The sequence below is a fragment of the Dromiciops gliroides genome, chromosome 2, assembly GCF_019393635.1.
Source record: "Dromiciops gliroides isolate mDroGli1 chromosome 2, mDroGli1.pri, whole genome shotgun sequence".
Classification (NCBI taxonomy): Eukaryota; Metazoa; Chordata; class Mammalia; order Microbiotheria; family Microbiotheriidae; genus Dromiciops; species Dromiciops gliroides.
In genome coordinates this window covers 639,156,720-639,182,132 of record NC_057862.1, presented here as the reverse complement: position 1 = coordinate 639,182,132, position 25,413 = coordinate 639,156,720, and the positions used below count along the sequence as shown (strand labels likewise).

Sequence of the window (25,413 nt, the reverse complement as noted above, 5' to 3'; positions counted from 1 at the left end):
CCATTCCAGTCATTCTAACCCAGGTGATAAATGGGTTCTAATTTCAGCTGAACCATGTAGATCTTTAACGTTCATAAACATCACCACCATAAACTCTCGTTTCCTTTTTGCTGTAGTCTACAAGACGATGAATGTTAGAACTAATACAAAATGTATATCTATTTACATGGATTCATAGGCTTTAGAGCTGGTAGAGATCTTAAGATATTATCTAATTTAATCTCATTGTATGGATGGAAAAACTAAGGTCCAAGGGGTCCGAAGGCTTGCCTAGCATTACATCATTGGTTAAGAGTAGGACCAGAATGAGACCTGACTCCAAAGCCAGGACCTTTGCCAATACACTAGACTCCACATTTTTCCATTAATACATGCCCCAGAGCTGTACATTGGTTTCCTCTCTGAACACCTATAATGTGATTATTACTACGACGCCATGAAGCAAAGGCTGGCTCAAAAGGGGTTGAAAATTCTGTGGGTCAGCCTAAAAAGTAAGGAGAACTGACAATCCAAAGAAGCACCTACATCACCCAGCTCAGTCACCTGCTGCTCAAAGGCAAATATTCATGGGATGAGATTTAGCACTATCTAGTTAACCCTAGATTAACATTTAGCATGGACACAATGCAGACAACAGAACAGCCAGCCTCTGTTCCATGGTTGGTGTGCGCTCTCTTCAGCCTCATCACATCAATTCCATGGCAGGTAAGTGGATGGCACTATAACTATTCAACTTCAACCAAAGTTCAGAGTTATCCTACCTGGCAATCTCTTGGTGATAATCATAGTGCTCGTCCTCCTCCAGCCACTCCACTGAGCCTGTCGTTGGGTTCGCCCGCCCACAGAAGACCTTCATGGTGCCAATTAGGCCATCTGGTTTTTAGTGCAGAAAAGAAAGCTCCCTTGAGTTGATTTTAGCAGATGGACTTGTGCTTTGGACCACTTATCAGAAACCTATTCACATATAACACCCCCAAAATAAAGCAAAGAGAAATATATCAATATGCCAACAGAGCACAAGCCATCCTTTCTTCAAAGAATCCCAACCAAGAATGGCTAATCAACATGATTCAGTTAGCTGTCTCTTGAGCTTTAAAGAAGTCTGATTATTTGCAAGATTGTTAAACATATGTTCACTGTAGCTTAAATACAATTAAAAAAAACACTGTATAGAAAGGTCTACAGGAATAAAGGCTTAGCCCAAGGGTCAACCACTTTAGTAGACCCAAAAAGAAAGAAGCAAAGCTCAACATATAGTACAACCAGGGTGGGCATAAAAAGGGGAAAAGGACAAGAGAAAAAAAGAATGGAGGAAGAAATGAGAAAACAAAAAAAAAAAAGAGTGAAGGAAAGGAAAAGAGGAAAATATACATGGTAGAAGGAAAGAAATGCCACCAATAATGGCCTCCCTTTGCCCTCAGAAATACAAAGATCCAAATCGTTCAAACAGGCTGGCTAATTGTCTACCAAGGAAGACTTGTTTACACATATGAAATCCAAAGATGGACAGCTCTATTACATGAACAGTCACATCCATTATTTTCTCTCATTGTCAGAAGTAAACTCACTTGACAATGAGCCTGTCCATGCAGCTGGACCTAAAGCAAACAAAACAAGGTCGGCAATCTTCTCCACACTTAGTCCATGTGAAGTCACAATCAGTTGTCAAGGTTTGTACGTTCTGCCTCTATAATGCCTCCCATAATCCACCACCTCCTTTCTATGCCCACTAGTACTATGTGAATTCAAGTCCTTTTGTCACAATAGCTTCCTACCTGGTCTCCCCACCTCCAGTCCACAGGATACACAGCATTTCATAGTTGTGCTGCAATTCTTTGGCTAAATCACAGCTGGTCACACCCTTGGTCCACAATCTTCAATGACTCCCCAGTTTACCTGAATTTCTATATGGACTTCTTCCTCTCTCTATGAGCATTTGTCTCACTGGCAGTTTTGTGTAGCATTCCTGGGATCTTAAAAACATCTTTTTGATGATTCACCACAAGGTCCGCTTTGCCTTTGGACAAATTTTTGTTGTTTACAATGGCTTTTCACAACCATCTGATTATTATCCTCTTCCTCTAATTTAAATTGAGAAGGATGTGCTACCACAGCCATGATAAGGGAAAATACTAAGTGCCTACTATGTGCCAGGAATTGTGCTATGTTCTGGGATAAAAGAGGCAAAAGATGGCCCCTTCCTTCAAGGAGCTTACAATCTAAGTTTTAGCTGTACTGATTTGAGGTGCTAATGGAACACACCATTTGAGAAATACCATGGAGAGTTAAATAGATAGATCCAGAGTTTAAAGATGAAATGCAGGCTAGAGATAGGGATTCAGAAGTCATGTGCCAGAGTTAATAGTTGAAGCCAAGAAGCAAATGAGATCACAGAGGGGAAAAACATGGAAAAGAGGAGACAAAAGCCAAACTCTGAGGATCACCCAGGCTAAGGGGTCATTAGAGCATGAGAAAGGATTATAAAGGTAGGATGGGGAGCCAGCCCCTCAGGTTCACAACCCAGGTGTCATCTTCACTATCTCTCACCCCCATATCCAATCTGTTGCCAAAGCCTGTCTATTTCACCTCTGCAACACTCCTCAAACACACCCCCTTCTGACCATTCTAGAGCAGGTCTTCATCATCTCATGCCTGGATTACTGCCAATAGCCTGCTGGTGGGTCTGCTGCCTCAAGTCTCTCCCCCATCCACGCCACCCTCCTTTCAGCCACAAAAGTGATTTTCCCAAAGCACAGGTATGATCATGCCACCTTGCTCCTCAATAAACTCCAGGGGCTCCCTATTGCTTCCAGGAGTACATACAAATGCTGTGCTTGGCATTCAAAGCCCTTCAAAACCTAGCCCCCTCCTCCCTTTCCACTCTTCTTATACCTTATGACCCTGACACACACTCTTCAATTCAGTGGCACTGGCCTCTGGCTGTTCCACATACAAGATACTCCATCTCTTCCTCTTGGCATTTTCCCTGGCTAGCCCCATGCCTGGAACATTCTCCCTCCTCTATACCTGCTGGCTGCTAAGTGCCAACTAAAATCCCATCTTCTACAGGAAGCCTTTCCCGAGCCCTCTTAATTCTAGTGCTTATTTCTTATTTGTCCCTTATATAGCTTGTTTGTACATATTTGTTTGCATGTTGTCTCCCCCATTAGATTGTAAGCTCCTTGAAGGAAGTTTCTTTTGCCTCTCTTCTATTCCAGAACTTAGCATAATTCCTGGCACATAATAGGTACTTGTTAAGAGCTATGTTAACTCATTGACTTACTGACAGAGGGAGTGTGGAATCTATTGTAATGATTGGAATGATGCCACCTACTGGAGACTTGCTGTGGGAAAGCTCCACCATGAGGAAAATGCCTCAGAGACATTGTGGCTTTTCCTTGGCGTCAGGAAATGATGTTTGCTCATGGGTGCTGTCTATCAAGGCTACCAGCCAATCAACTTGAGGAGCCTCCTATTTTCTGGGAGGAGACAGGAAGGAGGAGAGGGAGCCTGCGCAGAGAGCTCTTGCGCTTTTTGGGTTCCTGACTGGATGGTGGTGGCGGCGGCAGAGGACTTCACAGGAAATTTGAGGAAAGATAGGAATGCCAGGCTGTATGAATTCTGTTCCCAATCTTTTTCTTTCTATTTTCCAATAAACCCTTAAAAACCTAAACTCGTTTTATCAGTGATTTTAGTCAGTTTCCCCCAAAACTGGGGGAACAGATTAGAATCCACATTTAGAATCTTAAATTACACACTATGAAGCCAACAGAAATGTGCAATAGTTAAAAAAATGGATAAGTCAAAATCAGTTTGAGGAGGAGGAGGAGGACTTAAAAGAGTCCACTAGTTTTGGCAAACAGGAACTTATTGGTGACCTTTGGAGAAGCAATCTCAGTGCAATGATCAGTGTGGAAGGCAACATGCGTGAGGAAATGGAAGTATTGGAAATCATCTGAAAGGACATTAGCAGTGAAGGGGTAGAAATAGCACAGTACCTAGAGAAATTAGAAGAATCAAAAGAAGCTCTTTTTTTTAGGATTGAGAAAACCTATCCATGTGCAGTGTGCAAGCAGCAAAACCAGAGAAAAGGAGAAGCTGAAGATGCAATGAGAGTCAAAGCTAGATCCTAGAGAAAAAAAGAAGAGAATAGGCTAAAGGGTTCAAATCTTGGGGATGACCAAGGATCTTCCTTCTGTGACCAGAGAAGGAGGAAAAAAAAGATCTTGTGATAAAGTTGAAAGGTTTTTACAGAGTGGGGAAAGGCAGCTGAGGGAGTTCAGGCCAGATGGGCTAAATAATACTCAGGAAGTAGAGGTCTGGGTCATACGCTGTAAATGTAAGGAAATGGAGAGTCTGGAACAGGTGCTGTGGCAAATCTCCCTAGGATTCTGTAGAAGGCAGCACATCCTCCGGGCAGGTAACAGAATTCTGCCTGCTTGTCAGACAAACTGGAAATGGAATTCTCAGCCTTTGCTTGCTCATGGTGCTCCCAGGAACTGCTGTGACAAACCACTTGTTAGTAATTGCAGCTCCAGAGATGTCTCTTCATGTGGGTCTTTTTTTGCACTCCCTCTAAACACCCTGAAGGCCAAACTCACATCCCTCATGTCACTAACCTCTTCTTTACCTTATCTCACCAACTACCTTTTCCTTTGACTAGAGTCCTCCTCCCCTTCTCCTCCCGCTGTTTCTTCTTTCATCTTCTTCTGTTCCTTCCTCGTGTCTTCCTTACATCCTTAAAGCTCCAACTCTTCTCTTCCTCCAGATTCTCAAGTCCTCCCATTTTTCCTTTCCTCCAATTCAATCTGCCCTCCACAGTTCCAAAGTCCTCCAAATAATCTTCATGACTGCTTCTCTTCTTCATCAGCTCAAAGCCTTCTCCCATACTTGCCCCTTCTTCCTTATATCCCACTGTTTCAAAAAGTGGAAAACCAGAGGTCTTCTCAAGCTTAAAATTGCCATAGGGAAAGATGAATGAACAGAAGAAAGCCTGCCTATCCTTCATCCAAGGAAGTCTTCTAGCCCTGGATAGTACTGTGTTTTTGACTATCATGAGAGGAACAACCAGATGAGATGCCTATAAAAAAAGTCTCTCATTTTTAGTTTGTTCCACCACTAGCAATGAACATTTACTTTTTGTTACCTGAATCCTTAAAGTATTTCTTGTAATAGCTAGCATTTATATGATGCTTTAAGGTTGGCAAAGCACTTTACAAATATTATCTCTCTTGATCCTCACAACAACCCTTGGGGACAAATGCTATTTTTATCCCCATTTTACAGATGAGTAAAGTGATGCAGAAGTTAACTGACTCGCCCAGCATCACATAACTACTAAATATCTAAGGCCAAATTTGAACTCAGGTCTTCCTGACTCCATGTCCGATGCTCTCTCCACTGTGCCATATAGCTTTGTCTTCTCTTTGGTTCAACACATTAACTGTTTGGGCTTTATATTTGCTATCATGCTTTTTTCTTATTTAATCAGCCAGCACGGTCATAAGATCTCTGCTGAAGTCAGGGTCAGGAAAGACCTGGGTTCAAAGCCTACCTCTAACCCACACTAACTGACCAACCCCTGACAAGTCATTTAACATAAGCTTCAGCTTTCTCATCTGTAAAATTAATATGTATTACTTGGAGTGAGAAGTCAAATGGCAGAGCTGCTAAGACTGTTGGCCCGACAAGCAGAAAGGCTGGGTTCCAATCCTGATTCTGACACCTCCTGGCTACATGATCCTGGGCAAGTCACTTAACCTCTCACGATCGCAAACTCTCGGTCAGAGAGTCAACATTTGCTATGAGCTAACTATGTGCTAGGCATTGTGTGCTAAGCACTGGACAGTAAAAGAAGGGAAAAAATCAGTCTCTGGGGAGCTCCTGGAGGAGCTTCCAATTTAATAAGAGACAGCAAGCAAACCAACATGTACAAACAAGCTTTAGATAGGATAAATAGGAAATGAGAGGGGAGGCATTGGAATTAAAAGGGCTTGGGAGAGGATTCCTGTAGAAGGTGGGATTTTAGTTGAGACTTAAAGGAAGCCAATAGGTAGTGATGGGGAGAGAGAGCAATCTAGGCATAAGGGACAGAAAGAGAAAACAGCTGGAGCTGAGAGATGGAAGGTCTTGTTTGTGAAATAGCAAGGAGGTTGGGGTCAGTGAATCAGAGTATGTCGAGAGCAGTAAGGTGTAACAAAGCCCAGTGTTACCAATTCAAAGAGTAAATATCAGGATATAAAGAGGGAGAAGACGGAGCCTAGGTTACCAAAGGCCTTGAATGCTAAGCAGAGAATTTTGTATTTCAACCAAGAGGTGACAGGGAGCCACTGTAGTTTAGTGAGTAGGAAAGTGACATGATTGGACCTCCACTTTAGGAAAAGCACTTTGTCAGCGGAATGATGGACTGAAGGAAAGACTTGAGGCAGACAGATCCACCACCAGCAGGCTTCTGCAATAATCTAGGCATGAGGCCTATACTAGAGTGATCAAAATGTTAGAGGAGAAAAGGGGGAGTGTTGGAGGGATGTTGCAGAGGTGAGATCGACAAGCTTGCCAACAATCCAGAGATGGGGGTGGGAGGCAAGAGATAGTGAGGAATCAATGATACATGGTAGCCTCAGTAAAAGGGAAGTTTGGAAGAGGGGAAAGTTAGGGGGAAAGCTACTGAGTTGTTTTGGAAATATTGAATTTAAGACATCTACTAGTTATAAAGTACCGGCCCTGGATTCAGGAAGATCTGAGTTCAAACACAGCCTCAGACACTTGACATTTACTAGCTGAGTGACCCTGGGCAAGTCACTTAACCCTCACTGCCCCCCCCACCCCCGAAAAAAAAAAAGATGTGTACTGGACAATGTCTGAAAGGCAGCTAAAGATGCAAGATTGGAGGTCAGCAGAGAGGTTGGAGCAGGAAAGGTAGATTTGAGGGTCATCAGTGAAGAGATGGTAATTAAAACCATGGAAGCTGATAAGATCACCAAGTGAAACAGAAGATGGCCCAGGGCAGAGGCCTGTGGGACATCCACAGTTAGTAGATGTGATCTAGATGAGGATCCTGCAAAGGAGACAGAGAAGGAGCAGAACCAGAAAATGATGTCCTGAAAACCTAGAGTGGAGAGAGTATGGAGAAGAGGAGGGTGATCCAACACTGTCAAAAGCTGCAGAGATGCCAAGGAGAATGAGGTTTAAGAAAAGGCCACTATCTATGGCAATTACAGGAGGGCAGTGTTGGAGGCCACTAAGACTCTACATTGCTGAGATGGTGCCAACCTACAATGGTAGAGGAATTCTTCACCAAAAGTACTCTATCCCATTGACATCAGAGGTCCATTCCTCTTTGATATGTAAGCAGGGCTCACCTCAGAGAGTTGCTGTTAGGAGGTGTAAAGCATTCTCACAAATCTTAAGACACAGTTACGACTAGTGAATTATTATTACTTATGGTATGGGGCAATAAGCATTGATTTATTGTTGATAGACTGACCATATGATCCAGGCCCTTGCTGTGATTCTGTGTTCAAGATGGCTCATAGGTGATACTAACAAACATGGTCAAGCATCTGGTTGTTTAGGGAACATCTAAGTCTCCCTGCCAATAAGAGCTCTCTTTAGGCTCTTGCCACAGATAGAAATCAGAGATATCGCTCTGTATTTGTCACAGCCAGCTCTCTCACCTTTCTTCTTGAAGAACTTGTAGGAATCCTGAGAATTATGTTAAGAAACAATCAGTGGATGCAGAAATTCTAAGCAGCACCTTCCCACCATGAGGAAAGATTTCACTGGAAATGTCAGTTATCTTGGAGTACTGTCATTCCTTGTGGCCTTTACAACAGGAATGAGATCTTCAAAAGATGGGGTGGCTACACTTTTTCAAGCACTCCAAGCTCTAAAGGTTTTACTGCACAGATCAAATCAATTTTTACTTAGAGGCTCCTGTGTACAAGGCACCAAGAGAAACTACAAATAAAAAAAAAAAATCTCTGCCCTCAAGGAATTCACAATCTAATTGGAAAAACAACACTTTTGTTAGGGAGACTAAACTTTAGATGGTGAAAAGTTAAAGAGTAATAAAAAAATTTTTAAATAAAAGTTCAAGACAGCCAGTAAATTGAAGACAGCAATAGAACATTGAGAGTTTCTAAGCTTCTAAAGAAAGGTTTGAGAAAGGAAATGGGATCTGAGCTGAATACTAAAGGGTGGGCAGAACCCAGATAGAAGATAGAAGGAAGGAGAAGAATATGACATGTTTGGGGCACAATGAGTAAAAGTTTGATTTATGTAGAAGAGTAGAAAGACAGGAAAAAACAGGCAGGATTCAGATTGTAGAAAGCCTAAAAGCTTAAAAGGACTGTAGGCAATGGATAATCATTGAGGATTTCTCAGGGATAGAAGCTTTGGTAAGAATAAAGTGCTGTTGCCAAATAACATGGAGCAAAACAAAACAAAACAAAACAAAAATAGCATGGAGCCAAAGGCTTGAGTACATATGAGTCCATAAATACCAGCTGAGGATACATGGGAACAATAGGGATGTTCTTCTTGAGAACCATGCTTTTATTCTCCATTGTGTGCCTCCCCCTCCTCCCATCAGCTTGCAATATAAAAATAAATGATACTTATAAGAAAGCTCCTGGAGTTAGCAACTAAGTTTCCCTTTTGGCTTTGTATCCACGGCATTTAGCACAGTACTACACACACAGTAAGCTTTATTGGCAGACTAAAAGTGATTTAAACTTTGCAAAAGCATTCCACCTACGTGATCCTGGCTGTAATATTTATTACCTAGGGGACTTTGGGCAAGTGATTTAACACCTGTGGGCCTCATTTTCCTCATCTGTAAATGGGGGAGACTGGACCTTCTGGCAGCTAATGTCTAACTCTTATTCTGATCCTGTGCATCAGGTAGGAGCTGAGCCTAGACTTGATGCAAATTCCACCTTCCGTCCACAGCTACAAAGGTTGGGTGAATCAATGAATAACCACCCAGATCCATGCCTCAAGTCTGTCATGGGTCCACTCAGCACAGATTTCAGAGTTCCAATAGTGTCTATAAATGAGGCTTTCTCTTCTTCGGCTCAGGAGGCACAGGAACGTGCTAACAGGGCATCACTTGGTTGAAATCTCTACTAAAGCAGCCCCGACCTCGCTCTATTTCCCTCTAATGGCTCTCTGACCTCGGTCAACCAGCATAGATTTAAGTACCCGGCACCAGGCTAGGGGCCGGGATTCAAAGCAAAGGAAAAGCATTGTGCATATTCAAATGGGGGGGGCCAGTCTTTTCTGCTCCCCCCGACTCCTGAAGCGTTTTGGGGGCACCTACACTGCATCACTAACCAAGGCTACAAAGTGTGTTCTAAATTGCTCGGGGGCAACAACGGGCGACCCTCATTTTTAGAGCAAGTCAAGTCTCAAGTGGCGCTGAGAACCATGGAGCTGGAGGCGGCAGGGCCCGAGAGGGTAATGGGCCCATTTTCTAGATTAGGAAATGGGGTTCGGAGAAGGGACGCCACTTTGGGACGGTCGGGCTGGGGGAAAAGCAGGCTAGGTCTGTCTTCAGACTCCGGGATTTTTTCTCCACAGGCCTAGAACCACCCCTCAAACCTAGAACAGGGCCCCAGAGCAAGGCCCAGGGGTCTTGGTAGGAGGGGCGGACACGCCCCCTCCGCGGGGGGGGGGGTCGGGGGAGCAGCCGGCCCGCCAGGGGCGCCTCTTTCCCGCGGACGGCCAGAACACGTGACGCGCCTCCGGCCCCACGGGCAAGGACTCCCCTCGACTCCCCGCCGACCCTCTGGGGAGCGAGATGGACAAGACCAGGGCTCCGCCCCCCCCCCCGGAGAGGGGAGGCTGCGGGGCGGGGGTAGGGGGGAAGCTGATAGGGCGCATTTCAAGCTTCTCCATCTTTTGGGGACCCCTCGGCCCTCCGCCACATAAGCCCTGCTCCCTCAATCCCCGGGCCGCTCCGGAGACCCGTCATGCACGCATGGCCCGCGCCTGCCGTCGCGCACGCGCACTGCTTCCATTTCGCGCTCCCCCCATCACCCCCACCCCGCCCCCGCTTTAGAACCGTAACTGTCGGTTGGCCGGCTAAGCGTCTCACCGTCCTCGCGGCCCGCCGCCGCCACCGCCGCCAGCGCCATCTTCTCCCAGCAACCGGCCAGCAGAGAAGCACGTGTCTGGGGGGCGGGGCAAGGCTTCCTAGAGGTTCCGCCCCCTGCCCCGTGAGGCCACGCCCACCAGGGTCCCGGGGGCGGGGAGGAAGCACGTACGTTGCGTCGGCGAAGACGGAGCTAAAGGGAAGTCCCGGCATGCCCCGGGGAAGGCGAGTAGGCCAACGACGATGGAGGCTGGTGCGGCGCCCGCCGTGCTGCGGGTGAGGCGGAAGCGCGGCGCGGATCCCGCGGAGGCGCTCGTCCTAGCTTGTAAACGACCACGGAGCGGGGCCCCCGAGGAGGAGGCGGCGGTGGCCGCGAGGCCGGGGCCCGTGGAGGAGAATGTCTTCAAGCTGGCGGCGACCGTGAGTTCCCAGGTAGCGGCTCTGGGCCAGGGAGCGGAGCCCCGGGCGGGTCAGGGCGGCCATCCTCCAGTCTCCGGCCCCGGAAGCCGAGTAGCAGGTAGCCGCCAAAGTCCGGAGGCCTGGGTTCAGCTCCTGCCACCACCGCCTTCTTAGGTCTGAGCCTCGGTTAACCTCGTCTGGAAAATGGGGGCGATCATGCCTACCCCACTGGGGAGCTCCGAGAAAAGCCTTCCAGAAATGGAAGCTGCGGGTTTTCAGGCAAAGCCCCTCGTTTTACACATGAGAAAACTAGGGACCGGAGAGGAAAAGGAATCATATCAGTGGATAAGCAGGGCGCGAGTCTAGCCCCCTTAATAACAGGCCCTGCCCCAGCCCGTAGTGCATTGGGGGCGGGGGTGAGGGGGCAGAGCCGCAGGGAAGGGGCGACTTAAGGCCGTGAAATGGAGGTGATTTTGCACGGACAGAATCAACACCGCCAGGAGAAGGAGGGAGAGACAGGCCGGAAGTCAGGTATCTGAAATAAAGGTGTCATCCTTGGCAGGTGGGGAAACTTACACAAAGATAAGCAGACCTAGGACCACTCCTCATTAGGTAAGTGGTCCGGGGTATGGACAGCTCTCAGGAGGGCTGGTTGCAGACTATTAACAGCTGTAGGAAAGATGGCAGGCATCCCGGTAAGAGAAACCCAAATTAAAAGACCACCCAAAGATGACCAAAGTCAGAAGCCAGGTGTTGGAGGATCTGCGGGAGGAAAGGAACACAATTGGATGCACCCGCAGATCCGCCGGCCACTATTGTGAGCAGTTAGGAATGGATTACGTTTTAAAAGTAACCAGAGTGGGCCCACCCTTTGACCCAGGTAAATATCCCAGTGCTGGGCATATACTCCAAGGAGGATAAGAAAAGGCTTATGTAACAAATATTTGTAGTAGTACTTTTTTAGGGCAGTAAACAAGTGGCTTGGAAAATCATTCAATTAACAGTCATTTATTAATCACCTAATGTGTGTCAGGCACAGCCTGGAAAACTGGAAACAGAATTGGAACCCATCAAGAAAAAAGGATTCCATTAGGAATGTTATTGCACCATAAGGGATTCAGGAAAACATAGGAAAACTGGATGCAAAGTGAAGTGAGCTGAAATGAGAAAGCTGCAAACTGAACTGAACACGGTACAATTAGGAGAGCTGATCCGGATGTCCAAGAAGGAAAGAAAGAGACTCTTTCCTTTCAGTGGATAGTGAGGGAGTCTGTACTGTCAGACTCAGATGATGGATCAGCAGATTTTTGTTAGAAGGAGGGCATGGGAGGCACAGCTAGGTGGTGCAGTGGATAAAGCACTGGCCCAGGATTCAGGAGGACCCGAGTTCAAATTTAATCTCGGGCACTTAACACTTACTAGCTGTGTGACCCTGGGCAAGTTACTTAATCTTCATTGCCCCAGGGGGAAAAAAAAGAGGGCTAAGCCTGCTATGTGAGGAAGGGCATATCCAGAAACAACTGAAGCAAACATGAAAAATAACAGCACTTTCAAGGAAAAAGGAACAATGAATTTGGGAGTCTAAAAGCCCCAATTGAAGTCATGACTATCACTTAATCAAGTAAGCCTCAGTCTTCACCTGTAAAATGGACTTATGCAACCTACCTATGTTGGGTTCTTATAAGGAATCAAATGAAACACTGTATGTTGAAAGTGTACTGAAATCCTGAAGTGCCTTATGTCTGTGGAAAATAGAGATCCCAGAACCATGAGTAACCACAACTAGCTGTAGGACCCTAGACAACGTCAGTGGTATACATTAATGTGGCATTTCTATTTTATTTTATTTTTCTTTAAAGAAAGCACTTCAGAACTATTCTGGGTAATAGTAGTAAGCAGGAAAGGGCAATGACCTGTCCAGTTGTTACATGGCCACTAAGAAGCAAAGCTAAGGCTAGAATGCCAAGCTCCCAGTTCCCCAGGCCAGGATTCTCGCTACCCCTGTTCCTTGCCTGCCTCCCTCCCTTATGTCATCTCTACAAAGAAGGTTGAACTAGAGAGCATGTTGGGGGTCCTCCCAGCTCTATGATGCTTTCTGTCCTGGCTCCTGCTTCTGTCTCCATTTCTTTCCTCTTAGGATGAACCTGTTCAGAAGTATGTCAGAGAAGCCATCACCAGAGAGAGAGCCACCAGAGCCCTGATTCCTTCACTGGAAAGCCAGCAGAGAATCCGTCAGGATCTCCTTGCGACAAAGCAGGTGACCCGGCAGAATGACCGCTACCACCTGGTATCCAAACACCGAGCCCCTTGTATGGAGGGAGAAGCAGCCCTGCCTGCTGTGCAGGATACCAGCAGGACTGAGCAAGGTGAGCTAGACCCTGATGGTACCAAACCAAGCTCACAAAGAGAAGGCAACACAACAGATGTCAGTTCGTCCTCTGCAGGAGAATTCCAGCTGTTTGACATCATTCATGAGAAAGCTGCTGAGAAAGAGACCCTCTCCATTCCTGCCACCTGCTCTGAGGTAGGTGCTTTGAGACTACACTGTTGCGTTTGTTGGGAGCCTTTTACTCCTGTCCCACTCTTTGTGAGCCCGTTTGGGGGGTTTCTTGGCAAAGATTCATACTGGAGTGGTTTGTCCCTGACTTCTCCAGCCCATTGTACCAATGAGGAAACTGAGGCAAACAGGGAAGTGGCTTGCCCAGGGTCCCCCAGCTAGTAAGTGTCTGAGGGCAGATTGAAGCTCAGAACCTCCTGATTCTAGGCCCTGAACTCTATGCACTACAGCACTGCCCAGCTGCCCATTTTGTAGGGGGTGTTTGAAAGTTTACAAAGGACCTTCCTCCCCCCCACCCCACAGATAAGGTAACAACAAATGAATTGCACTAGTCATACAGGCCATCAGTGTTAGAACTGGAATGGGGGGGGGGGGCAGGACAAGGCTTCCAGAGCACATTAGAGGTAGCATTGGTGTGAGAACTGATACTGTGTTGAGGGCTCAGTGGCCAGATCCCTGCCTGGAGAGAAGTTACCACTGTGCACAGAGTTTGAGTAACTACAGTTCTAGTAGTAACACTTATGTCGCCTTTTACATTTTGTACTTCAAAACACCTTGAGAATTAGGTGCTCTGAGCACTGACCTGCCGTTTTACAACTCAGAGACAGACTTAAGAGGTCTAGCTCCAAAATTCTGATTCAATGAATGAATGAAGCTTTGTTCTTATGCATATTGGTCTTATTTCTTGCCCTTCCTCCTCATTCTATCTTCTTGCTGTTTGATTATGCTCCAAAAGATGATGTTGTTCAGTCCTGTCAACTCTTTATGACCCTATATGGGGTTTTCTTGGCAAAGATATTGGAGTGGTTTGCCATTTCCTTCTTCAGTAGATTAAGGTTAAACAAAGGCTAAGTGACTTGCTCAGGGTCACACAGCTAATGAGTATTTGAGAAAAGATTTGAACTCAGGTCTTCCTGACCCCAATCCCAGCATTCTCTCCACCGAGCCACCTAGGTGCTTTCAAGGCAAATAGGTTGTCAACTTGCCATGGTCATACCACTAGTGAGTGTTTGAGGCAGGATTTGAACTCGGGTTTTCCTGACTTCAGGCCCTGCATTCTATCCAGTGAGCCGATTAGCTGCTTCCAAGGTATAGCAGGCACCATTTATCCACAGAGTTAAAAGCTGGAATCCTCTCAGCTAGAGGTTAAGCTAGATGACGGCCGGGATTGATGTTCCTACTGCTCAGAGGCTGCAACAGGGCCAGGCTGGCTTTTCATTGTCTGCACTGCCCTCCTGCCCCAGTGGTGCAGAAGCCACTGAAGGCTGGGGTTGAAGAAAGGGAGACAATATTCTGGGGATATTGGCATGGTTGGCTCTTGCTGATAGGCAGAACAAGCCCTCCTTAACAATTGGGATGGGGGGGAGGTTCAGCACAGAGTTCTGAAGAGAAAGCCACTTTGTGGGTCTGGAGTTACTCCTCCTGTGCATTTTGACCTTGTCTTGGGCTGTGGCCATTTCAAGGTGTGTGGAACAGCATTCTGATAAACCCAGTGTGTGACTGCAGTCGTCATTGTCATGAGCAGAAAGAACCAAATGCATCAACATAGAAATCTGTGCGGTGACTTTTCCAACTTGATCTGAAACTTCGGGGTCCTCCCTTCATTGTGAAATGAGTAGTCATCACTAACCCGGCTTGGCCCCAAAAAAGGAGATGGGAGAAGACACCTCAGAACTAGGGACAGAAATGGCAGGAGCACGAGTGTGGAATGCTGCCTATATGTCAGAACATGTTGTTAAGTCGTTAGTTTTACAGAATTTCTTTTTTTCCTTTAAGTAACAACTATTTGTTATTGCTCTGTCCCCTCCTAACCCCTCCCCCAATTAAGCAAAATTTTCTTTGAGGCAGGATTTGAACTCGGGTTTTCCTGACTTCAGGCCCTGCATTCTATCCAGTGAGCCGATTAGCTGCTTCCAAGGTATAGCAGGCACCATTTATCCACATTTATCCCTCAATACAGTCTGATAAAATAAATTCTTATATTGGCCGTATCTGAAAATGTGCGTCCCTTTATCTTAAGCTCATGTTTGCAGGGGGCAAGTGGCATGTTTCATTTTAATTCTTTTGGACTCGTTTTATCATTTCATTGATCAGAGTTCTAAAGTCTCTATCATGTTATTGGTATATAAAATTGTTCTAATTCTGCTTACTTTGCTTTCCATTGGGTCATAAAGGCTTTCTTCCTTTTTAAAAAAAATCCATTGTTATAAGGGATGATCTCTTGGAGGGGGTGGAGTAAGGGATACAGTGAGGAAATGTAGATGGCATGAGGTAGCAATAAAACTTGATTTAAAAAAAAAATAGGAATGTATAGTCGTCTGTGGAAATTAGAACCATGGGGAAGATAATAGAACCAAAAGTTATAATGCTGTCTGAATCCTTTATATTTCTGGGGTGAGATAGTAAATTCTAGCTGGTTGTCTTTTGTCTGTTGAGATTCTCAGCAAGTCACATGTTCCCCATAGTCTTTCCTTTGTGTTTTCCTAACAGAAATCTGATCCAGATGTGATACTTTGTAATTCAGTGAAGATGATCCGTGAGCGGCTAGCCATCTCCAAGGATGGAAAAGGAACGGAGCACCGAGAGAAGGAAGATGATTATGTCTATGATATTTACTACATGGAGACGCCAAAATGGATTGAAAACATCCTGTCTGTGCAGCCCTACAATCCGGAGTGGGATCTGGTAAGGAGGGCGCAGTGGGTGTAGGCTTAGGTAGGCCCTCAGAGCAGGGTTGCCAGAATCACAGAATGGGAGGGTTGAGGGGCGTCTCTGCATCCTCCTGGGGCAGCTTGACTTGCTGGGCCCTTCATCCTAAATTTGCCACTTTGCCATCTCAAAACAAATCTAATCCTTCCCCCGGTGACCACCTTCTTCCAAAATGCTCGAAGACATTGTGATGTTTGCCCTGAATCTTTTTCTTCAGGTTTAATGTGCCTGGTTCCTTCACCCTATCTCCATAGAAAAGGAACCTGTAGAAGATGGGTTCTGTTTTGTAGTCGGTATATGTTGAGGCAGCTAGGTGACATAGTGAATGGAGCGCTGGGCCTGGAGTCAGACCCAAGTTTAGATGCATCCCCAAACACTCCAGGCAAGTCATTCTGCCTCAGTTACCCCATCCACAAAATGGATGTAGTAGTGGCACCTAGCTCCCAGGCTTGTCGTAAGGATAAAAAGAGATATTTGCCAAGTCCTTTGCACACACTAAATCAATGTGTAATTGCTAGCTATTATATTTGGTTCCTCCAGTGACGATTTGCACCCTTAAATATTTTCATTTTACTCAAGACCTTTCCCTAGCTTTGTAATAAGTCTTTATTTTGTTGGATCGTTTGGAAAAGACTTGAGAAGAGAAGCCTTTTTGCAGTTCAGACCTTTAATGTTTTTGTCTTTCTTGCACTTGGGACAGTAGAAATATGTATCATAAGATTCTGTCGTGGAGAGTACCCTAAATAGTGTCTAGTACAAGGATTCTTAACCTGGAATGGGGGCATTTTTGTTTTCCTGTTTTTAAATGTTTTGACAACAATCTTTCAGTATAATTGAATTCCACCGCAATTCTATAGATTTAAGCACATTATTCTGAGAAGGGATCCATAGACTTTATTGCCAGATGGGTCCATGACATGAAAAAGGCTAAGGACCCCCTGGTCTGGCCCAACCTTCTGGTCCCACAGATAAGGGAACAGGCCCTGGGGGAAATGGCTTGCCCAAGGTAACATAGCTAATAACTAAGAAGTAGTAGGATTAAAATCCAAGTCCTCCGTGCAATAGTGCTGGTTCTGCTGGGCCACTGTGTTTGAATTGTACGAACTGCTTTTCCAAAATCGATGGTGGTTTGTGATTTCTTGGGATCCTTTGACTTTGATTACTATTTGTATTGAGACGTGCAGGTAGCTGATGAACATCAAGCAGAGGAAATTGATGATGATGAAGATGAAGATGAGAACAGTGAGAACCACTGGCGTAATGAATACCCTGATGAGGAAGAAGGAAGCAGTGATGGAGAGAGCACCAGAGGTAATCATAATAGGAGTTCTTGTTTCTGTATTCATTGCCTCCTGTGTGCCCGGCACTGGGACTAGACAGTGGGGTATGGTTGTTAGAGTACTACTGACTGACCACAGGCAATATTTATTAAACGCCGACTATGTTCATGGCCCCAGCTGAGAGGCAGAGGATGGTAATGAGGCAGAAGACAAGGGCTGGTGGGATTTTACAGGATGGTTAGGTTCTCCTAATAAAGATTCCTGGGGGCACAGTGGAGAAGTCAGGCCCATAGTGCAGCCAGATCAGAAATGAGGAGTCAGTCGAGCCTCACTTAGACCCTCTTGAAAATGCGTTCCTGCTTTCAGTGAGATGTGTAACGTGTTTCTGAAGCTGTAAAACCATGTTTTTGAATTGTATTGAATTATAAATCCTTGAACTTTGTGAGGAAAAGTCCCGGCTTCGATTCCTATAGTAAAGAGGAAGAGATGTGTGTATCATGGGCACCCTCACAGCCTGGTCATGAATGGACACCCAGAGAGGGCGTCACAAGGTCCTGGTTCACCTGTTCTTCTTCTTCTAGGGTCTGATGAAGAATATGGCAGCTTCAGTGACGGGGAAAGCAGTGTCATCAGACCAAGAAGATACAGTAAATATCCCTATGATGTGCTAAAGGAGTTTGAGTATGACAGCTCCCAGGACCTAGATTCAGACTGAGAACTGCTCAAGTATTCGCCAGTTGCCTAAGGACAAGAAGCCCTTTGGTGGCTTTGGCCCTAGGCCTCATCCTCTTTGCTGCTGACTCTGCCTCAGAGTGCTGTAACTTACTTGGAACTGGGAAAGGGGAGGAAAAAATAAGCCTCTGGGGATATTTGGCTCAGGTCAAATCGTGGCCTCCTGGCAATTTTGTGTTACTAGGGACCGGAAACCCCTAAGATAAATCAGAGCTCCTTTGCCTCTAACTGCAGTATCACACACTGATATGGGAAGAAAATCTTCTTTGACCTGACACTGCCAGAAAATATTCTCCCTTCCCTGCCCTTTACTTTGACCCTTAATCTGAAAGATGTTCCCCTTCCATGTAAAGAATTGACTTGACTTGTTCAGATCTACAGCATTCCTAAGATCGAATCTTGGTGAGAAAAGTTAACTTTTAAAGCCAGTGAATAAAGAGATGTCACTACCAAGTTTCTCATGACAGGGATGATCTTCCCCAACCTCTGTCCTCCCCACTGGAGGTGGCTCCTGATCCATGCTGCTGAGTGAGGCATTTCTTTGTGAGCCTCTGGTGTTAGAGGCACAAACACTACGAAAGGCTGCACTTTATCAACACAAAGACAATGCATGTTCACTAAGGTGGTTTCTAGTTGTAAAAATCTGCAAGTATTTAAAAAAAAAAGAATCCATGTTCGTCCTTTCTCCCCACTTCCCATCTGTGGCCTTACTTTGATCCTTGTTGAGTTGGGAGTCCTTTGGCAGAAATACCGAGGAAGTTGTATAGATGTTTATATATATGTGAATTTGATGCACTGATTGTATTAAAAATTATTTTCAAACATGAAAAAAATGCTTTCTTGATGTTTTTTAGGCTCTTCAGTGTGGCTCATGCCACAAGCTCTCCTTTCCTAAAGTTAGCAAAATTAACTTTATTTACTTTTGAGTGGAATGGCAATGATGATGCTATGGTCTGTATTGCTTTCCCTTGAGAAAGATTACTGGGGAACTCTCACCAAAGGGAGAATCTTAACAGAAACAATGGTTTTATAACCAGAAGTTGTGTAACTACAAGTGTATATTACAAGTAAACTTACTCAAATCCCCACTTAAAAACAACAGCTGCCTTTACTCCAGTTTGAGTCAAAGCACCATCAAATGTTAGAATTGGAAGGAGCCATAGGGACTTCTCTAATCCAACTTCATTCTGCAAAGAAGAGTTTCAACAAGCAGACCCTACAATAATGATGCACACGACAACCAGATCACACAGGGTAATGTCCTATCAGAGCCTGGATTCTAATCCATTGCCCCCTAGACATGACATACAAATCGTGTAGCTAAAGAAATACTCGTGGGGGCAGCTAGGTGGCACAGTGGATAGAGCACTGGCCCTGAATTCAGGAGGATCTGAGTTCAAATCCAGCCTCAGACACTTGACACTAGCTGTGTGACCCTGGGCAAGTCACCTAACCCTTATTGCCCCACAAAAAAAAAACCCACAAACAAAAAAAAAGAATCATACCTAAGAATCTACTGTAAAAAGCCCTAAAAAGGAGCTGAAATTGATTGATGGCAATTACTGCTACTTTTTATTAGAGGATTTAGATAGTGACAATATCTCAATTCCTCACAAATATTAAGAGCAGAAAATAAACCTTTTATAAAGATGAACTGCATTCCCTGGTTAAAGTTTTGTGTCATAACACTTCTGTAATTAGTTATAATATAGTTATAGTATAGTTTTGCCCTAAAAAAAAAAGACATTGTAAGAACCTGAGAGGGTTCTAAAACACACTTTATATTTACCCATTTTACTGATTTTAAAAAGCAAATATCAATTAGAACACCATTGTGAATCCTTGCTTATGACTAATGCCTTTATCGTAAGCTTGGGATTTTTGTTTTGGGGTTTTTTGGGTGGGGTCAAACTGCTCCTGTATTAAAAAATTTAAGGTCAAGATAAAGCTGAAGGATAATACAGAGGTAGAGGGCTATTTTTCTAGAGAGGAACTTTTAAGTGAGTATTTCCTGATTGTATAAGAAATTTTCTGTACCGATAGTTTATTATATTGTTATAAATACGGGATAAAGCTATTAAACTTAAAAAGACTAAGAGAAAGAAGCCAAGTGCTGAACCATTACCCCAAAAAGATTGAAAGACAAAGAGGCAGGACTCCAGCATATTGGATAGGTCCTTGTTGAAGGATGTGTAGTGTTATACACAGACTGCACAGTATGAAAGGGCATGGATGGGTCTCTAGTGGTACTGGTAAAGGAAGAGGCCACACAGTTGAGAACGAGTCCCTTAAAGCAATAATTGAGTAATGGGAAAAGGCAATGCTATATCAAGGTGAGTTTTTACTATATTGTGATAGTTGCTGCCCCTCACCCCACTTCGGCCATCCATTTATTTATTTTTTTTTTTCTGGTGAGGCAATTGGGGTTAAGTGACTTGCCCAGGGTCACACAGCTAGTAAGTGTCAAGTGTCTGAGGCCAGATTTGAACTCAGGTCTTCCTGACTCCAAAGCCAGTACTCTATCCACTGCGCCACCTAGCTGCCCCTCAGCCATCAGTTTAAGGCTGAATTAGAACAGCTGTGTCAGCAAGAACAAAAGGTAATTAGACTCTGGTTTTGATAGGTTTTCTGGAAAACCTAACCCTAATTCTAAGCCCTGCATTGAAGGAATTTTGGCCTTTCGGGCTTCTGATGTTCCCTTCTGTTTCCCTAGAGGAGTTAAAATTGTATTTATACAACCTAGTGCTTATCCTACAGTCTTTGACAAGTGGTAACCAGAGTTTGTGGATATACATATGGCACTGTGGTAAGGAGAGTATGTTTTCCTTTTAAATTCTTGGAGCTATAAAGTGCTATTACCTTCCCTAACTATTCTTCTCCCAGTTACATAGAACATCAAACTGGAGAGTCAAAAGATTTGGCTTCTAATTAGCCTCTCACACTGTTGTGACTGAGCAAATCTTGGAGCCTGTTCCCTCATTTGCAAAGTGCTGGTGATGCTCTCTAACCTCCTCACTGGGCTGTCACAAAGAAAGCATTTTGCAAGCCTTCTTCCAGGGACCTTTTCTCTCACTTACGCTGGACCAATGCAACATCTACTGAGTGCCTATCATGCAAGGAAGGCTCTGAGAATACAGAAAAGAAAAACAAGTCCTTGCCAGGCTGGAATTTAGATTTTACTGCAAAGGAGAACAGACGACATGCAAGGAAGGCTCTGAGAATACAGAAAAGAAAAACAAGTCCTTGCCAGGCTGGAATTTAGATTTTACTGCAAAGGAGAACAGACGACATGCAAGGAAGGCTCTGAGAATACAGAAAAGAAAAACAAGTCCTTGCCAGGCTGGAATTTAGATTTTACTGCAAAGGAGAACAGACGACAGCTACATCAATACAGAGAACACAGTCTGGTGTTAGATAGGGACCAAGCAGAGGTCCAGAATTTGGGGCAGATGTCACTGTCAGCCGGGAGATCAGGGAAGGCTTCACAGCAGAGGTGAAAGCTGAGATGAGAAAGGAGCCCCTTGCAGTCATGCGTGCAGATGCCAGAGGCTGAAGAATGGCTAAACAGGCTGCGGTTAATGAGTATAATGGAATATTACAGCATGCCTGGAGAGAAAGGACAAACAGGAAGAATTCAAAAGAACCGGGAAGATGTCAATGAAATTAGAATGACTAGAAGCAGGAAGATGATTTGCATGAGCACAAAGATTAAATGAACATTAACATGAAGTTAGGCTCTGCATAGCCGTAATGACCTATCTTGGGTCCAAGAAAGGAAAGGGACGGATTTGTGATTTCATGGGCACAGGAACTAACTTCTGGTTAAGGAAAATTCCTTCTACCAATGCAGTTGCCTAAGAACACTAAGAGGTTGAGTGATTGATCCATAGGGTCAGGCTGGACTGGAACCCAAGTCCTCCTAGCTCCAGGGTCAGCTTTCCAACCACTGCAGTGCACTGCTTCTCACTTCAGAGATGTGCAGAGAACTAGATATTGCCTCAGACGTGGCTGCTGCACCACCAGACCACAGAATGGCTGGATCATAAACATAAAGCTGAGATAGAAGTCAAAGGTAGCAGGGGCAGCTAAGTGGCACAGTGGATAAAGCACCGGCTTTGGATTCAGGAGGACCTGAGTTCAAATCCAGCCTGACACTTGACACTTACTAGCTGTGTGACCCTAGGCAAGTCACTTGACCCTCATTGCCCTGGAGAAAAAAAAGGGGGAAAAAAAGAAAGAAGCCAAAGGCAGCCAAGTCCAAATCAAGCAGGGGAATGACATGGCTAATCTGCAAAGAATGGGTTAGAGGAAGTTATTACAGTAGTTCAGGAAATGGGTGATGTGGGCCTAATTTACAGTAATAGAAGTGGTAAATGGAGAATGTAGGACGAGAAACATTGTAGAGGTGAAAACAGTATTTAGCAACTGACTGGATATCAAGAATGACTCCCAGATATCAAAAATGGGTAACACAGAATCGTAGTGTTGATCGGGAAGTTAGGAAAGGTGATGGTTGGTGGCAGTGGCAGAGTGGTGATACCTACCAGGGGAGATTTCTAAGATGCAGTTACAGGGATGGAGTGGAGCAGTTAGAAACATAGATTTGGGAGTGATCTTCAGGTATAGATATAACTAAAATTAGAGTTTTAGGGAACACCCAGCCTTAGGATGTGGGAGAACAATTAAACAGCAAATGGGTCAAGGAATAGTCAGATAGATAGAAGAACTATTAAAACCAAGGAAGCAGAGAAATCCAGACGGGAATGAATCATGCTTACATGACAAAGAAAGGTGAAGGACAGCAAAGACTGTGAAATAACCATCTTACTTGGTTATTGGATGGCCAAGGGTGACCCTGGAGCAAAAAATGTCCCTACTATATTGGAGACTTGAATCACCATATAGTGTTTCAGGGTGAAATGGGTGATATGGAACCACGGGTATCAAGTAAAGCTACTCTTTCTTGAAGATTAGCAGTTACTGAAAGAACAAAGGAAAACAGCAAGGTCAAAAAGCCTTTCCAAGCAAGTTAAAGGCAGAATCTACAAGCGTGTTTATAATTATAATCTGTTGTCAGACAACATAGGTTAAGTACTTAATGCTGGAGTCAGCCCCCTTCAAACTGTAGCTTAGTACCCTTCAGTTGGTATAGAAACTAAAAGGATTAGACAAAGCACTCAGTGGGTTAGTCCCATGGACACAGCCTGCTGTGCTTAGGCATTCATTAGATTGTTTTTTCCTATCTTGTAAAGGGCTTACTTCATAACTTCATAAGTTTCTACTCAAGTAGGAATTAAAACCACAAGTCAATAATTTCAGACATTACTATGAACCTCCTGGGATCTTGTTCCCCCAGAGTTCAAAAGTAAGGTCAATTCACAGTCCTTCAAGATATTAATATCCAGTCTTCTGGTAGCAGTTTGCCTTCCCTATATTAACAGTGTGGGTAAGGTTTGAACCAGGGGAGCTAATAAGGGTAGGGTACCCTACTGGGATTACCAACAGAATATGCCCCCTAGATGAGATCTGTTGCTGTGTCAATACATCCAAGGAGCTACCAGCTCTGGTGTAATACCATTGAGAACCAGATGTCATATAAAGTGATGTCATTCACAAAGCATGCAAATGGCTAAACTCTCCCAGATAGGCAATGGGAAAAAAATGTTTATCTTCATCAAAACGGCTCAAATAACAAAGATGTGTTTTGTAATGAAACTTGTGAATTAATCACCAATTTACTACATCCTAAAACCACTGGAAAAAAACTGTCAGCCCAGAAGAATATCCTGTGTGCAGAGTAGCAGAGGATCAGGGACTTTCAATTCCCTGCAGACAAGAAAGAGCTCAATGAGATTTGAGATTTAAGGAATTACCTCACATGAGGGAAAGTGCAAGGCACCAGACTGGCACAGATTTGAACTAATTTGTGCATTAAAGTGGCAAGCCTTCCAGGAGGTCAGGCAGGAAGTGAGAAGGAAATTACTGCAAAAGAATTTAATTTTTTTTTTAATTTAATCTTAAGCCACTAAAAACAGTCATGTCTTAGAGGCCCTTCACCAGTCGCAAAGCTCACAATTGCTTGCAGAGGTACTGAAAGACAAAGGGATGTAGCTGCTGCCCTCCCTCAGGGTAATATGCCACAACCATGCCCCAGCTAGCTGTGCTGATTTCAACTTTGGAATGATTCATTTGATGCTTTAAGTAGACTTATGAGTCTACAAATATAAATATAAGCTTCCTGGGTTTGAATCCCACTCTGATATATAATGTGTGACCCTGGTGAAGCCACTGAACCTCAAACTCAATTTCCTCATCTGTAAGATGGGGATAATACCAGTACTACCTCAGAAAGTTGTTGTGCGGCTCAAAGAATATAAACTGAAGCATTACCTACCTGTCAAGTTATTTGTATGGTGCAGCATGACACAGAGATCTGACCTGGAAACTATAAGGCCTAGGTTCAAGACCCACCTCTTACTTTTACACACACACACACACACACACACACACACACACACACACACACACACACACACACACACACCAGGTGTGTGACCCTAGGCAAGTCACTTACCTTGTCAGTGCACTAAGACCATAAGTAGCAAAGAAGTTACCTAACTGCATTGATAAAGGGAGTTTTCTATGACCAATGAAGTCTTAGGTGCTGTCCCTATCCCACACTTCTCATTCCAAACACCTGACTGTGAGAGGTCATTAGGAAGGGCATATTCTTGCTATCCCCTGAAACTATACTCAAAACAAATCATTAGTTCAAGAAGCCTCCTAACATGGGATCTAAGTCTGAGATAAAGTGGTGGCAGTGGCCATGCTGATCAGCCTCCATGCCATCAAGGCAGGAAGAGACTGAATAGCCTGGGGTAATGTTTGTGTATTCCTCTGAATGATGTGCCTACTGGAACCAAGGATGAGATGGAAGTAAGCTTCTGGCTCTGCTTATTGGGAACTTCCCAACAGTGTTGTTTTGCAAAGATTGTTTATGCAAAATATTCCCACCCAAATCACTGCTGCCAATGCAAATGAAGTGTGGACAGAAACAGGCTGAATCCATTCTCATCTTCAATCTTTATTCATTCTGAGGCCAAAGGACAAGGACCAACAGAAAACGGTGAGGTATTATTATCCCTGATCACCTCTGGCCCTGGGATGAGCACTGCCTGGCCTGCAGGCCAGAACACTCTGTCCAGCATTAGACAGTATTATTATTACATACAACCAAGTTGCACACAGAGGAACACATGCCAGGCAAAGACCTCTCTAGTCTTTGCTACCCATATGTGCACTAGGACTAGTTTTTCTCCCTTCTCCCCTGTACCCCATTGTTGTCTGCTTCAAGGCTCTCCACAAGAAGCTTGGATGGCAGGTGCCAAGAAACAGGTGCACAGGAGAAGGAAACTTCTACCAAAGGAAGGTCTCAGGCTCTAAGCTTTGGAAGGAGTTCTGAAGGACTTTAGTAAAGGTCCTTACTGTCCTCAAAGGTGATTCAGCTCTTCCCATAGAAGCTCCAACTCCCCCCCCCAAAAAAGACCCCTATCTAAAACCTTCCACAAGCAACCAAACCACTAGTAAGAGATCTAGGCCCACCCAGACTTGGGCCAAGTCCCCTCCTGTAGCCCAACTCC

General features: G+C 44.6%; 2 protein-coding genes across 4 annotated transcripts in view; one reads left to right on the top strand and one right to left on the bottom strand.

Moving 5' to 3' along the window:
- The window catches only part of PRMT7 (protein arginine methyltransferase 7), a 72,654-nt gene extending 62,399 nt beyond the window's left edge, over positions 1-10,255 (bottom strand). Inside the window, exons 1-2 of one of the 3 annotated variants that reach the window (XM_043983892.1) lie at positions 10,100-10,255; positions 762-873 (exon numbers count right to left, since the gene is read on the bottom strand). In XM_043983892.1, coding sequence (XP_043839827.1) covers positions 762-873; positions 10,100-10,139 — 152 coding nt within the window. In that variant the 5' untranslated portion in view covers positions 10,140-10,255. Of the gene's footprint in view, positions 1-761; positions 955-10,099 lie in introns of all 3 variants that reach the window. The other 2 variants (XM_043983893.1, XM_043983894.1) reach the window with 2 other exon arrangements.
- SLC7A6OS (solute carrier family 7 member 6 opposite strand) lies at positions 10,249-18,606 on the top strand. Its single transcript, XM_043983895.1, has 5 exons — positions 10,249-10,528; positions 12,633-13,019; positions 15,543-15,737; positions 16,946-17,072; positions 17,623-18,606. The coding sequence occupies exons 1-5, from the start codon at positions 10,340-10,342 to the stop codon at positions 17,754-17,756; spliced, it is 1,032 nt and encodes a 343-aa protein (XP_043839830.1). The 5' UTR covers positions 10,249-10,339; the 3' UTR covers positions 17,757-18,606.
- Positions 18,607-25,413: the final 6,807 nt, after the last annotated feature.